The following is a 15,473-nucleotide window of genomic DNA, read 5'->3' as shown; positions in this document are numbered from 1 at the left end:
AAATTAAAAAGTGAACAAATTCATCATTCGAAAACATTTTTTGAGACATATTATTTTTTTTTTTCTTTTGTTTTTCATCTCGAAGATTTAATAAGTTTAATTGGAGTATGTCTGATAAGTCATCTTTAAATGTGGTGCTTGTGCATCCAGAAATGATAATAGGTTTGCAACAAGAGTTTCTTTACTTGTCAAAAAATAACAGAAATGAAATATTTCAGGAGGAGCCGAAAGATTAATGCTGGACATAGCGCTTGGACTTCAACGTCATAAGCATCGATGCACTTTTTATGTGGGTTATCATAATCGGAATAATTGCTTTGCTGAGACAATAGATGGTTTCTTTTCATTTTTATATTTTTACTCATATTTTCAAAAATAAACCTGATGTTCAAGGAACAATCAATGTGAAAAGAAGAGGACATTGGATTCCAAAGACCATTTTCGGAAAATTTCATGCATTTCTTAGCATTTTTAGGATGATTTATGTTTCGTTGCTTCTTTGTATTGAGACGCTGTTCACACGACAAAAAATTGATGTGATAATATGTGATCAAGTGTCCATCTGCATTCCAATATTAAAATTACTTCGAAAACCGGTATTTTTTGATGTGTTTTTTGAGAATAAATTCACAATTTTTTGTTGAAAATTTATAGATCTTCTTCTACTGTCACTTTCCAGATAGCCTTCAAAGCAAACCAAGCAATAATATTCTTAAAAAAGCTTATAGATATGTGATAGATCATTTGGAAGTTTGGACAATGAACATGGCTGATGGAGTGGCAGTGAACAGTTGTTTTACTCAATCTCGATTCAAAGAAGCGTTTCCTGCATTCACTTCAAGTCCATTGGTTTTATATCCTCCAGTAAATACGTCTTCAGGCCAAAACTTCTTAAAAGATAGGAGGAAAGGAAAGATTACAGCTCTACCAGAGAATATTAAAAATGCCATTCTTGGTGCTTCTAGCTCCCCCTCTGCATCATCCTCTTCCTCATCAACCAAAAATGAAGATATGATGGATAGTCAGCCACCATTTGTATTTCTATCCATCAACCGTTTTGAGACCAAAAAGAACATCAAGCTTGCACTTGATGCTTACAAGGCGGGCGAGTTTATGGCACCAGGATTCCACCGCAGGTCAATTCTGATTCTTGCTGGAGGTTACGACCCCAAAAACGTTGACAATGCAGCCTGTTTGAAGGCACTCAAAAAAGAAGCTGCACAACTTGAGGCCGAAGGTCGCGTGTTGTTTTTGACTTCTTTCAGCAACGAGCAAAAAGAGGAGCTGTTGGGAAATGCAGGGTGCCTTCTTTACACTCCAACCAATGAGCATTTCGGGATTGTTCCGTTTGTATTATTTTTTCTTCAAGTGTAAAATTTTAAATGTTTCTTTCGGTCCCTAACGATTTCAACTTTTTTTGTCTTACGTTTGGTTTGTATGTTTTATTGAATATTTTATTTTTTTCAGAGTTGAAGCAATGTCGTTTGGCTTGCCTGTCATTGCTGTTGATTCTGGAGGCCCCAAAGAATCGATTGATAACGGGAAGACAGGATATTTATGCCAGTCAAATCCTCAGGAGTTTGCAGGATGGATGGTTGCTTTAGCAGCAAAGGATCCGAACGAACTGTTAGAAATGGGAGAAAGAGGAATCGAAAGAGCAAAGACTCTTTTCTCTTTACAGCAGTTCGGAGATAAAATCAACATCGAAATTGAGAAATTAGCAGGCAAAAGAAGTAAACAAGGAGAATCAAGCAAGAAAGATAAGCAACAAAATAGCACAAAGCACTCTTCAAAAAGAGAGTGATTGATTCAATTCTTCTTGTTTTAATGTTTTTTATTCAAAGCGAAAAATTGTTTAAGGCAATTTTTTTAAAATTACTTTTGTATCTCTTTCATTTCCAAATTGCGTTTTATAACTTTGTTTTTCTTTATAAATGTTGAAAAAAATGTTGATATATTTCATAATGTTCACATTTATCTTATGAAGTGCTGAAGAATTAGAAGACGAGGTGAAAAATGAAAAATACTTTTAAACAGAAAGTGAAAATTGAAGGAGTCAAAAATTTATCTAAATGATAGTACAAATATTAAATGAAAGTTAATTCAGATAAAATTGTTAAAAAAGAAGGTTATGGAGAAATTCTGTGAAATGTTTCAAATGCACATCAGTTCTTTATCGATTTCTGCCTGGATTTCATCAATATCTGAGATTGCTCCGCCTGAAAGCTCTTTCGCTTTTTTGATCAGTTTACTCGCTTCTTCAATATCCCCCATCCTTCTAGCAAGCAGTGCACCGTTGAAGCACGGTTCGTGCATAAACGGCTGCTTTTCTCTTGCTGAAGCCAGGAATACTTTCGCTGAATCCAGATTACCACGACGCATATCCAGCACTCCCAATGCATTCAAAGACTCGGCATTGTCTGGATTTGCAGCAGCTGAGATTCGGAATGCTTGGTATGCGAGTGTCAAATCTCCCATTTTCACGTAGAACAATGCGATGTTGTGCCATATATCGCTTGTCTGCGCAGACTCTGTTGCGTGTTGCAGAGCTCGGCTGAAGTTTGGCAAAACAAGATCGATCTGCCCAGTTTCCATGCAGCACAGGGCAATGTTGTTCCACATTTCACACGATGCAGCCAGTGCAATTGATGGAGAGGAGACAGCGCCTTTCTTCAGGTTGTGGTCCTCAGTAGAAGTTGATGAACCATAGTTCGGCAGTTCATCTTCATCGTCAGCATTCGCATCTCCATCAGTTGCAGCTGTGGTTGACAGATGAAGCAGCCGCTTGTAAAAACGCATAGCCAATTCGGGCTTCCCATCATAGAAATAGAAGGCTCCCAAAGATGCAATGGCTTCAACATTTGATGCATCCACTGCGAGCACTTCGCAATATTTGTCCTTCGCCTTATCAGAATCGCCCATTTCGTCATAGATACGAGCAGAGGCGCATATCAACATTGGATTGGATGGGCAGACATTTTCACCACATTCATAAACATCAAGAGCAGATTTTGGGTCATCCAATCGAATATAAACTTTCCCCAGTTCTAAATAAGGAAGCAGCATTTCCTGTTTCTGTAAAGACGTTTTGAGGCGCTGCTCGGCTTCTCGTAAAAGCCCCATTCGATAGAAGCTTTTCCCCATTCGCTCCCACCACCACCAATCCTTTTGTACATCTCTTTTTGCTTCCAACATTCGTTCTCGTTCAGAATCAACAGAAGATGAACTAGCACTTGAAGCTGAAGCGTTTCCACTTCCAATGCTACCATCTCGAGCTGAATCCTCATCTTCTAATACCATCGAGCATAAAGACAAAGCCTGACGAGGATTTTGATCAACAAATAGCAGATAATCGCAAAGAGCCTTTGCTAAAGCTGGACGTCGACTATATTTCTTTAAATCAAGACGAGAAACATCAATATTTGCATCTGGGGGAAGCGATTGAATGGAGGCTGTTGCAAGACGAACAAGACTATATAAAAATATTAAAAATAATTGAAAGATGTTGCAATTGAAATTTTGATATGGAAATAATTTTATGTGTATAAATCTTTCACAAAGTATTCAAACCGTCCTTGAGCCGTTGTTGGACGAGCAGTTGATCCTCGAGATGCTGTTAAAATTCGCTGTAACGAACCAACTGAAGTTGCCCCAGTGGTTGGGCGAATTGATTGAGTACCTGGACGAGCAAATCCAGTTATTGGACGTCCAGTTGATGACATTGGACGTGCTCCACCAAATGAAGAAGTTCCTGGGCGTGCAGTCTTTGGCTTTGATAGTGATGTTCCGGGTCTAAATTCATCGTACAAAAAAATACGAAAAAAAACATATTTTAAATAGAAAAATGGATATGAATAAAACCTTGGATTGTCTGCGGTTGCATTACTATCCATAAGGATATCTCCAATCGCTTGTTCTTCAAGTTCTGTGTCATCAATGTAATTCTTTTCAGTTAAGCAACGAACTTTCAAAAACCATGCGGCCTTTATTAAACAAAAAGAAGAAGCCGTTTCAAAAATTCAAATAATAACAACTAAATTAAATTCACCTGGTCCAGTGGGTTCTTAGTAAGCATCTGTACACATAATTTTAAACATTGATCGAATTTTCTTCTTTGAAGGTAAGATAAAGCCAGCCAAAGAGGATCCATTTTTATTGATCTTTCACTATATAATAATTAATATGGATATAGGAAAAAACGAACTGTCAATTTATATTTCATTTATCGTTTTTATTTATATTATTGCCCAGTTTATATGCATTTTGTCAATTAATGATTTTTATTCTAAAGCAATGGAAAGATCTCTTTTGAGAAGAATATTTCATCGAATCAACACAAAACTTGAAATCATTCAGTATTTGCCCCACCAATAATAATTATAATACGATTTGTTAATTTGATAATCACTCTGTTTATTTCGTTTTATTTTGTAGTTTATGAAATTTATAATAAAACGGAAATTTCGAAAAGATTTTTTCGCAAAATAAAAAAATAATAGTTTTATAAAAATGTTAAAAATGAAATAAAAGAAAAGAAAAGAAAAAACAAAGGAGAAATGAAAATAACATAACGTGAAATATTTTCCTCGAAGAGTCATATTTGAAACTATTTTCGTCGGAATAACAATAAGAAATTTTCATTTTGTTTTATTTTCAACTTATTCAATTTCAAGATATTTGCATTTAATGCATATCAAAGTTATTTGTTTTTTATTATTTTTTCTTTTAAGAAATTTCGAGAGTGGGAAAAGATATTTGATTACAAAATTTTTTGTTAGAAAATTTCACATGAAATTTTCAAAAAAAAGAGACGCACATATTAATTTGAATTCAAAAGTTTTAATTATCCTCAGATGATGAGAACTTCACATTGAACTCAAAATAATGAAATTGTTCATTCAACATTTGGGACAATATATATGGCTTCAGGCATTTTCATTGAAAAATTATGCACCAAAGATGATCTTTTTGTGATCAAAAAATTTTAAAATAATGGGTTCATCTTTTGAAATACATGTGAGGTCACAAAACATAATGTTATTATGCCAATGATGTTTGCTTTAAGATTTAATAATCTAATTTACTTGAAATCTGATAAAGTTTAAAAATGTTATAAATGAAACAATTTTTTAATGCTTTGTGCAAAAAAAGCTTGAAAGTCCGTATTTTCCTTCATTTGGAATAGAATGTGAAACTTCAAACTTTATGATAGAATATAATTGTCCCATTAATTAACTGTGTGTGTAATCATAAAATTTTTAAAAAAAGGATAATTTTTTTGAATTTATTCAATGCTACAAAACATTACAGAATAATATCCTTAATGTATGCTCACGGAAAAAAAATTCATTTGAACTTCAAAAATGAAAAAGTTACATAAAATATGTGAGAAAAACAAAACATTTTTATGTCTTTTGCAAAAGTGCTTAAAAGTCCGAATTTTTCCGAATTTCATCTTTATTGTTCAATTTGAATTGTTTGACAGTGTGAAAAAGAACACGTCAAATTATCAATCTGAGTTATTCTTTTTGAAAAGTTGCTAATGAAAAATTTTGAATAAAAGTCAATTTGACCATGATCGGTCATTTTTTCAAATTTAATTCATCATTTTTTTTTTAATTTGAAAATTTGAGCATTAAAACCTGTGCGATGTGAGAATATTTGCACTATGGTGAAATTTGATAAAATTTCAGTAAAAATTGATAAAATAAGTTCCAATTTATCTGTCCCAGTATATTAACATTTTCGACTATTCCATTAATAAACACATCTTTGTGTAGATCCTTAAAAATTAATTGGAAATAGATTATTCAACATTCCATCAAACAACCGAAATAATAAGTCAAACATAAAGAAAAAAATTGTGAGGTTCATTCCTTTTGAGAGTTCATGCTTTTTTTCATTTCGTATTTGTTATCAATGCATGGGTGATAATTTTTGAAATTAAAACCTTATCCGGGGTGTTAATAATGAAAAAGTGTTGTGTTTTCGACTAAAAAATTTTAATAAATTTTATTTGATATTGCCAATTGTTATCAAAATCAATTTTGAAGATGAATACAAGGTTGGATTATTCTTTTTTGTGTAATTATTTAGTTATGAATATTTTATGAATATTCGATGCTAATTCTCAAATTGCTATTTTTTTTTTAGATAAAAATATGATTTCGAAATTTAACACACATTTCACCCCAAACTTGTGAAAAAATAAAGCAGAAAAAGTCGTTATTAATTTCTCGTAGGTTTTTTGTTATGGTATAATAATTTTGTTCATGAAATGTTCAGTTTTCATTTAAGGATGTTATTGAGAATATCATTTGTATTCTTGGTAATTATTCACACACATATTTTGTTCAAATTTGATTTGTCATGAGTAATGGTTTTTTAGCTTCAATCCCGTTGAAATAACCGTGACAGAAAAAATATTATTTTGCATTGTATTCATCGTTAGGAAGGAATATAAACAAAAAAGTCTTTCATGAAAAATGAAATGAAAATGAAATGCATTTAAAACAGCAACTTTTCAGAAACCGTCTCCTCCTGAATTGCGAAGCACTTCAACAAGCGAATTTCTTACGTAATTGATTGCCGATTGGCTGAAGTTGAGTGAAGAGTTTCTCATAACGCAATCACAGCTTAACAACATAAACATTCCGCAATCACATCCATTCTCTTGTACAGGCATCTGCGCAGGTCGATATAACGGCCACCTTTCAATTTCTGCTGCATATGCCTCTTTCTCTTCCCGAGACATCTCCTCTTCAACACGCACATCACTTCCTCCTTTTCCAGCACCCGACAATGAAGCTGCTGAGGATTCCTGCAGCCTCCATATTTTAATTCCCTTGTCGTTAATCTCATCCTTTACCCACCTCCGCAGTGTCGCAACAACATTCTCTCCAGATCCTTTGAGAGAATCATAATATTCAAAGCGTCGCAGCCTCAAATTTATCACACACAAAGTCCAGTGAGAAAAGCGATGAATAGGAACGACAATTTTGTCGAACAAAGGAAGAAGTAATTTGATTTTGTTTGGGACATTTGAATGTGAAATGGAAGAAGAAGAAGAAGATGATGATAATGATATTTTTGAAATGAAAGATGAGTTATTTATCAGTACTTCTCTTTCATAGAAAACAAATGCTTTTCGCCTTCTTGTCCATCTTTTGACCATATCGTAGTTGTATCCAACACCTCCTTCACTTACTTTTCCATAGAAGAAAGTGTTTGTTGCGTAACAAAGAGGAAGTGAAGTGTCCCTCCAAAAAGGAGTGATGAAATGAGGAAACTGTGAGAATTTAGCTGCAGATGGAGAAGAAGCAACAACAGGCGATGACTGAGATAAGGCTGTTGGAGTGTCTAAAGAATACACTGTTGATCTGTACATTTCAAACGGATTAACTTTTAGAATTTTGGTGATCGGATCTTGTAAGAATTCTTCCTTTGAACTCCACAAAGAATCAAGACTTGGCAGTTCTGCTGTTTTTGTAGAAGATTCATCATACGACTGAAGAGCGACAGGCTCTTCCTTATGAAGAGAAAGCGAAATTTGACAACAATTTTCTGGATTCCATCCTGACGATCCACAACTCAGCAAGTCCTTTTCTACATCCCATTCCTCATATCCTGGTTCTCCCATAGCCTTTCTTTTCTCAATTTCTGCTCCGTTTTTCTCTTCCCTCATTTCCACATCCACTCCGCTGATCTTCAGACGCTGTTTTTCTTCGGCTGAACCGTGTGCATGTATTGTTCGCACCATCCTCCGCTTCATCAATTCAATCGTAAAGTTGATGACTTCGTCATTCAGCCATTCTCCTTCAATCAGACATTGCATCTTCCTTTTTGTAAGAGGAATATTTGACAATTCGACAATAGGGCTATCAAAAGGCGGCTGGAAAAGGAAAGCATTTGGAGGAAGCGATTGGTTCAAGAAATGAAATGGTGGAATTGAGGGAGAAGACGATGAAGTTACTGAAGAAGAAGATAAATCAGAACTTGAAGAATGAGTTAAAGCTAAAGCTTCAGAGTTTTGTGAAATGGAATCAGCAGATGGATGAGAAGGACTGCCCTTTGCGTCTAAAAATGCATTTGAACTTGAGATCATGTTCAAATATGAATGCTGCACTGTTTTTGGCTGCTGAGAGAACGAAAGTGTAGATTTAATTGAATTAAACACTTTCATCATTTTTGACTGGGATTCTTTCATTGAATTTTTTGATTTATCCGAAGCATTTTTATGTTTTGAATTTGAACTTTTCGCTTTTTGCGTGGAAGCATTATGTTTGTGCAGTTCTCTTTCGTCTCTTTCTTTCTTCAGCTCGTCCATTTCCCTCTTCTTTTCGGCCATTTTCTGAAACTTCATCTTTGCCCATTCCGGAATCCGCTTATCAGACAGTACTGCAAACTCGTCTCCTTCCTCCACTTTTGCCTGAAACCACTGCCTCTTCTGCTCATCAATCTTTCTTAGCTGGTTGAAGTCAATAGCCGAAAACGGACGCGGAAGAACAGACCGAGGAACATAGCGCAAATACAAAAGATCCATCCACTGAGACACTTTTTGGAACAAGTCAGGATGTTTCTGAGGATTGAACAAATCATTTGATGCTGCAGGTGATGCTTCAGAGCTTGAACATGACGGTGAAGAACTTGAACTTGAAGCATTTTCATTCTCTTTTATCAATTCATGAGCCATCACAATTCCACGAATACAGCAAAAACGAACAACAAGATCTCGAAGTGATGCCAATTTCAATAAGAAATCTTCACTAGAAGAGGCTGAAGCTGATGACGAAGAAGATTGCTTCTTTAAATTCCATGATTCTTGTTGTTGCAATGCAATTAAAACGAATACAACTGCTTCAATTTTCAACCGCTCAAACAAAAGTGAACTTTTTGATATAGAAGAAGTAGTTTTTGATAAAGAAGAATCACTTTTTGGCTCGCAAGTGTCACAAGATTGTTTACCGCTTTTTAGCGCGTCTACTGTAGCTTGCGTATTTTCTTCGGACGAAGATAACACAATTGGAGTTGGATGAAGAAGTGATGCTAAGTGAGAAAAAGGATCGTTTTCCTTTATAAATGAGATTTGTTGTTGTTCCGAAGAATTTAATGAAGTTTCAATTTGAGGAGGAACAGAGAATTTGCTTGATGATGATTCAATGTTGGATTCAGAAAAATACGAAGAGTAATCTGGCAAAACAGTTGAAAAAGGAAAAGATTTATACGTCGAAGATAAGAATGAACTAACAAATGCTTCTTGAGGAGTTGAACTTTGAAAAAGTGAAAGTCCACTCTCCGCATCTTGTTGGCATTGCGAAAGCACTTTATATTGTTGTTCCTGAAAATTTGATTCATGAATGGACTTATTCGATTCTGACTTTTCATGCTTTGGAGCGATAGTAAGAGTGGAAATTGAATTAGTACAATCTAAAATTGTAGACAGGATATCTTCTTCTTCGTCTTTTGTTGCCAAAACTTCTGTTTTATGTATTGGATTTGTAAAATTTTCATTTTCTATTTGCTTTGAAGAAACACAACAAAAAGAGCTTTCATTCGAACTATTTTCCACAATATTTCGCATAGCACGCTCACGGCGTTTTTCAGTATCTGTATAAGTTGCTTTTTGGTTGATTGAGGAGAGTACAATCGAATGTTTTAGTATATCGTCAAGCTGCGTAAAGTGTACGACCTCATTTTCAATTTCTTCCACAAAATGTTTTATAGATTCTATCATATACGACAATATGCTAAAATGATCTAGCGATAGAAGGTTTCAACAAAGATACAGGACAGTTTTATTTGATCTGAAAATAAATTATAAAAATTTCATATTTCTCAAAGGATTTTTCCAAATAAATGAGCTTTAATCTCGACCTTCAAAATAGAAGGGTACGAGACATTTACGAAATTAATTCTAATGATGCAAAGCAATCATTTTTCACATTTTCTCATAATGCTCCTTGGTTTTTTTCAAGTTATTCACAATTACAGTTTGTGGAACAGGGTATGATGGATGGATAACTACTATTTTAAATATGCTTAACGCTTCTTAACATATTTAAAAAATTCGTTATGCTAGAAAAAGAGAAAGAATCAAAAATTTTGGAAAAGAAAAATTACATTGACAGAACCATCGAAAGCCAAATTCAACAACCTTCTATGTTAAATTTAGCATTTTTTTCTTCTAGAACAACAGAATCATCATGCACATCACCTCGACACACATTTCCAACAATTTCACACGAGCAATCTTCACTGCCTTTTACTCTCAGAACTCCAGATGTTTTTGTTCCAAAAAAGTTTCAGTCCTCTCCAAACAATTCATCAAACTGTAATCGCGGTAAAATTTCTTCACAATGTTTCAAGAAAGAAAGTTCTCACATGAAAGAGAAACAAGCATTTGCATTTCGCTCAAAAGATATCACAAAATTTGGTATGCTCAAATCATAATATATCAACAATATAACGAAGAACTATATTTATAAATTTAAGATATGTGCAACAATGAGAAAGGTCCAGTTGCTGAAAAAGTTTTTGGTTCAAAGAATGAAAATCAACCAATTATTGGGAAAAATTTCGACATTCAAACAGCCGAAACAAGTTCGATATCGTCATCGATTTCTTCACATTCATCAAATACCCTTTCATCAATTGATTCATTTGCACAATTATTGAAAGAAAACGAAAGAGGTTGGGAACCGATTTGCGAAATAAATAAAGCTCAATGTGCCGATGCTAATAATATCGAAGAGATTACAAAGCGCCCAGAATTCGCTGAAGAGCAAAAGACTTTGTTGCTAAAGAAATGGGAGGAAGCAGATGCGAAAATGCTAAATGCAATGGGGCTACTAAAATCATCAGATATATTTATTTCGAAGAAATTGGACAGAAATAAATTAGAAAGAATTGATGATATTGTTAAAGATGAAGATGGAGAAAAGGATACGAATTTTGAGCAATACACAAAAAATGTGGAAGAAAAGGCATGGAAGAGGAGATTATCAGAAGTTAATCGGCAGCTGAACGAAGCGAAGATATTTTATTATCTCTATGGAGAATGGATAAGAAAGCCGTGGATGTTTGACAAGAGAGAATTAGATTTGTGGAACAAAACAGAAAAAAAAGCAAAATGGAATCGGCAGCACGGGCAATGCAAGTTTTCTTTGGCAACAATTGAAGAGATGAAGTCACTTCTCAAAGATGCTGACAAAAATGGAATAACAGAAAATGAGCAAGTTTTGATACGGCACCAACTCCAAAAATGTGAACGGATCACAGAAGAGGATTTGGATAACAAAATAGTCACGCCTTTCAAAAAATACGGGTTTATAAGACAGAAGACTTACAACAGGTTCATTGCAACCGCTGGAAACCACTCTTCTCAGAGAAAAGACGAAGCACTTCAAGAAGAGGAACAAGAAGGCGAAAAAGATCCCAGTACTTCAATTTCTTCACTTATTTTTGATCAACATTCACCATTACTCCAACAAGAGCACAACAAAAAATCAACTTTCACTCAAGTCGAGTTTCCATTTGTTGCTGATGATACGCTTTCATCAATTCATTCCCATTCAATTTCGAACATCGATGATTTTTCAAATTCATTAATCTTTCACAAACATCAAGACGCATCTTCAAAATTTCCTTTTGTATCTTCACAAATGCAACAGCCCTTTGTATCAGATGGATTTTCGTATCATTCACTCCTTTTGAATCCCGATCGCACCAGTTTCTATTCTTTCCTAGAACATCCAGCTTCATCAGCACCAAGTTTATTGCATAAACAGCAATTATCTTCAGATCATTCGTGCAATCAAAACGTTCAACATTTTCTAGAAGAGTTGAGAGATCCATTTCGCTTCCAAGCAGCAGAAGATAATAATACAGACTGCTCTTTTGGTATTAATGAAAACACATCAAATAACGAAATTCCTATTGTTGTCTCATTGTGCTGGTTGAATTATTCAAATGGAAATGAGAATGATGCTAACAACCAACTGCAACGTGAAGTTTTGCAACAAAAAGAGAGAGCATCTACAAAGACCATAAAGCAACGCTTGTTGCACTTAACGCCACCTCAAAGAAAATTCTTATGGTGTTTTGACGAATTCATTCCAAGTCTTCAGAAACAGTGGAAAAAATGGTTCCAGCTAAAAGGAAGACACTATCGCAGCATGCCAAAGAAACAATTAGCTGAAATATTTTTCAAATACTCCGAACCACTTATAAATGACGAGGCTTCAAGCGAACAAAAAGAAAAGATTAAAGCCATGATAGAAAGCACATCAAAGAACATGAACATCGAGAAAGAGATTTCATTTACTTCTTTTTGAATGCTAAACCAATTCTCAACAGTTTAATCATTTCTTATTGAATAATTATTAAAGTTGTTTTTTTGCAATGACTTAACTTTTCATTTGTATGTTTTTTCTTTCTCACTTTCGTTTTTACAAAATTTTACTTGATGAACTTTTGCCATAATTTATTCTATTTATTTTTATTTCTGTTGTTTTTACAAAATTTCGGATGAAAGAGTAAATGACACTTGAACATATTTGCGGGAAACATGTTTAAAAATTTTTTGTTTTGTCAATGACATTTTTTAACCTATTATTGGAAATATTCTCTATTTTTCAATTATTGCATTTTAAATTGTATGAAAAATACTGTTTATAACAGGATATCTATCCGTCACTTGAAAATACAAAAGCAAATCTTTGTGATAATTATGCATCAACACATATACCGTTTTTAGTTGCGAATTCATCATTTTCTGGAAGAACTTTTCCAATTTTATCACTTACTACTCAAACATCAAATACCACCGAAGGCAATGAGACAAATTATTTTATTACAGATTATTCAGTTCGATCTTCTTTACCATTTATTACTCTTTCTGATCCAGTTCCGAAAGGATCCAAAGCAAATGAACAAAATGGAGATGAAGAGACAATGAAAACAATCATCGCTGCCCATTCGAAGAAAGCAAGAACCGTGCGAAGCGTAATTTCATCTAGATTCACGCAAACAAATTCGTCAACAAACTGTCAAACTTCATTTACAGGATTTAACGATTCTGATACCAACATAGAAATCTTGCTAAAGATGCAAGCAGAAAAGGAAAACTATAAAAACAGCAAAAGCAAACCGATCGAAACAGCAAAGCCTCTGTCGAATTCTTCTGAATTTTGTCCGAATGTACTTTTAAGCGAAAATATAGATAATGCAACCACATCAACAGAACAGCCGATCGATCCGAAATTGCAAGCAATAATGTCAGGTCGCATCACAAAACACGTATGCGATTGCAGACCTTGTGATCTCCTTAATGAGGTTGAACAACAAATTCACTTGACTCAAAAGGAAAAAAGGAAGAATCGATTGAAGCGTTCAGAACAAGAGATAGTGTTGAATGATACGTTACAAGAAAAACAGGAAGATATTTTTTGTGACTCAGATCGCTACTCTTTATCTACATCTTCTTTGAATTCATTTTCTGATGCGGATGTGGAAATTATTGATAATTTTGATCATTGGCATCCAACAGTTACTGCTGAATCGCAATTAGCACATGATGATGACTTTGTGTGGAAAAATACAAAAGTTTCAGGAATCACAGAATTCAGGCGAGGAGTCTTGACTCACAGGTGGAGAACGGCCGATGAGATGCGTTTGTCTGAAGGAGACAGGCCTTCTTCAAAGCTAGTTAGCACTTCAAAGAGCGCTTTCAATGAAGATAGTTGCTATGAGGAGCAAGATTTATCATCACAAAGCCTTTTGGATTTGGAGAAAGCGAAAAAGAGGCGGATTAAGGAAATTAGACGCGAAATAAAACAGGCCACTGACCATTTTAAAGTGTTTGGGGAATGGATCAGAAAAGAGTGGGTGACAGACGAGGAAGAGAAGAGGATGTGGGACGAGGCCGAAGCGAAAGTGATGAAGAAAGCATATTCTTTCGAAGGAGGCGAAAAGGAGAAAGGCGGAATGACGTTGGAAGAAGTGAGGAATCGACTGAATGAAGCAGAAGAACTGGGGCTGCCAGAGTCAGAAATAGAAGTGCTGAGAAGAAAGATGGCAAAACTACTGAAGCTGAAGGAAACAGAAGAAAAGAATCAAACATTAACATCGCTGCAAAGATATAAACTGATGCAATACTTTGATGAGCGGAGAAGGAAGGAAAAAGGAAGGAAGAAAAGGAAGAAAGCGCTTCCATCTGAAATTGAAACCACCAAAGAATTTGCTTTAGATGATGTTTCTCCTTCAAAAACTCCAAAGTTAGATATTTATTCTTCCATACAAACTATTCAAAGTGATAATGTTGTGCCATTTGATTCGGATGCTGTAGATATCCAAGCAAATAACACACTGATGCCAGTATGTTATGAAGTGACTCCTATTCCAGCAGCATCTCAAACTCCGACTGAATCACAAACATATTTTGAATCAAGTATGCATCATCCTCCAAACACAATGATGCCACAGTTCATTCATCCAGATGCTTCTCATGAACTATTCTCTTCAAATGCATTCCCTCTGCATTCAAACTCTTTTTCATCATTGACGATGCCACAGCCTTTATCTCCTTCTATTTCAGATAAATACAACAGTTCATTTTTTGAAGCAACAGAAAAGTTACAGCCTAAATCACAGTTGGGTCAAAATGAAACAGTAAAATTTGAAAAGCATATATTTTCAATAGACACAAATGAAGAGGCAGATGGAGAGTGCCTCTCTTTGCCTTCAACAGCTCCCCCAACACCGCCTTCCACCCCTCATCCGCCATCACCTTTGCTATCTCCGCAAAAGCAGCAACAGTGTGAGTACCCAGCTTCCATTCCTTTTGAGGGAGAGAGTTTTGATGTTAGCAATATTTCTGCTATTTCCCAAATAAATAATGCTGGAGAACAAACGGAGTCACAATCAAATTTCAAGAAAGATTTTGTATTAACGTTACAACCAAATGTCCAATCTTTATTTGCTTTTGACAACAAAAAAAAAGATTCATCACAGAATTACAACGATACAGTTAAGCCAGCGAAATTCGGTCCTGTTCTATTTTCAATGGATGATTTGGCGGATACTTCTAAAAAGAAACTTGATCTTTCATTTTTTACACCCGCACCAGAAGTTAAACCAGAAGACATTAAATATTCACAATTTTTATATAATCCTCGTAAATGTTCTTGAGTTTATTATTTGTATTATTTTCCGAAAAATTGATCATGTATGAGTAATTATTTTTTCATCAAAATTGTTTTTTCAGAACTCTTCTATTTTTTGAATTTTAAACTTGATTTATTGGATAAATTAATTTTGTATGTCAACTGTGTTATTGGAATACTGTTATTTGTTTGTTTCACTTTTAATTGTCATATTTACTATTTTCTATATATTTCCTTGAAAGAATTGAAAATTTCACAATTCATAATCGAATTTCATTCGAGAAAGAACAACTTATTGAATCAAGAAATTGT

The 15,473-nt window shown here is 34.5% G+C and overlaps 5 protein-coding genes across 5 annotated transcripts; 3 read left to right on the top strand and 2 right to left on the bottom strand.

Annotated features, from left to right (window-relative positions):
- Positions 1 to 53: 53 nt before the first annotated feature.
- Positions 54 to 1,965, top strand: MONOS_3467 (alpha-1,3/1,6-mannosyltransferase ALG2). The gene is made up of 5 exons (XM_067873472.1): positions 54 to 162; positions 219 to 335; positions 394 to 596; positions 655 to 1,346; positions 1,468 to 1,965. The coding sequence occupies exons 1-5, from the start codon at positions 108 to 110 to the stop codon at positions 1,802 to 1,804; spliced, it is 1,404 nt and encodes a 467-aa protein (XP_067721070.1). The 5' UTR covers positions 54 to 107; the 3' UTR covers positions 1,805 to 1,965.
- Positions 1,948 to 4,150, bottom strand: MONOS_3468 (putative TRP protein for ciliary function; the record flags this gene model as incomplete). Its single annotated transcript, XM_067873473.1, has 4 exons — positions 1,948 to 3,472; positions 3,571 to 3,792; positions 3,862 to 3,983; positions 4,049 to 4,150. 4 exons carry the CDS (start codon positions 4,148 to 4,150, stop codon positions 2,155 to 2,157), a joined length of 1,764 nt encoding a protein of 587 aa, XP_067721069.1. The 3' UTR covers positions 1,948 to 2,154.
- A 2,373-nt stretch (positions 4,151 to 6,523) lies between these two features.
- MONOS_3469 (putative sentrin-specific protease 1) lies at positions 6,524 to 9,733 on the bottom strand (the record flags this gene model as incomplete). The annotated part of the gene is made up of 1 exon (XM_067873474.1): positions 6,524 to 9,733. The coding sequence occupies one exon, from the start codon at positions 9,731 to 9,733 to the stop codon at positions 6,524 to 6,526; it is 3,210 nt and encodes a 1,069-aa protein (XP_067721068.1).
- A 760-nt stretch (positions 9,734 to 10,493) lies between these two features.
- MONOS_3470 (uncharacterized protein) lies at positions 10,494 to 12,332 on the top strand (the record flags this gene model as incomplete). Its single annotated transcript, XM_067873476.1, has 1 exon — positions 10,494 to 12,332. The coding sequence occupies one exon, from the start codon at positions 10,494 to 10,496 to the stop codon at positions 12,330 to 12,332; it is 1,839 nt and encodes a 612-aa protein (XP_067721067.1).
- A 205-nt stretch (positions 12,333 to 12,537) lies between these two features.
- MONOS_3471 (uncharacterized protein) lies at positions 12,538 to 15,460 on the top strand (the record flags this gene model as incomplete). The annotated part of the gene is made up of 2 exons (XM_067873477.1): positions 12,538 to 12,567; positions 12,679 to 15,460. 2 exons carry the CDS (start codon positions 12,538 to 12,540, stop codon positions 15,184 to 15,186), a joined length of 2,538 nt encoding a protein of 845 aa, XP_067721066.1. The 3' UTR covers positions 15,187 to 15,460.
- Between the last annotated feature and the right edge of the window lie 13 nt (positions 15,461 to 15,473).

Source organism: Monocercomonoides exilis, assembly GCF_001643675.1.
Source record: "Monocercomonoides exilis strain PA203 chromosome Unknown scaffold49-690789, whole genome shotgun sequence".
NCBI classification, from domain to species: domain Eukaryota; phylum Preaxostyla; order Oxymonadida; family Polymastigidae; genus Monocercomonoides; species Monocercomonoides exilis.
This window is presented reverse-complemented; position numbering and strand designations above follow the sequence as displayed.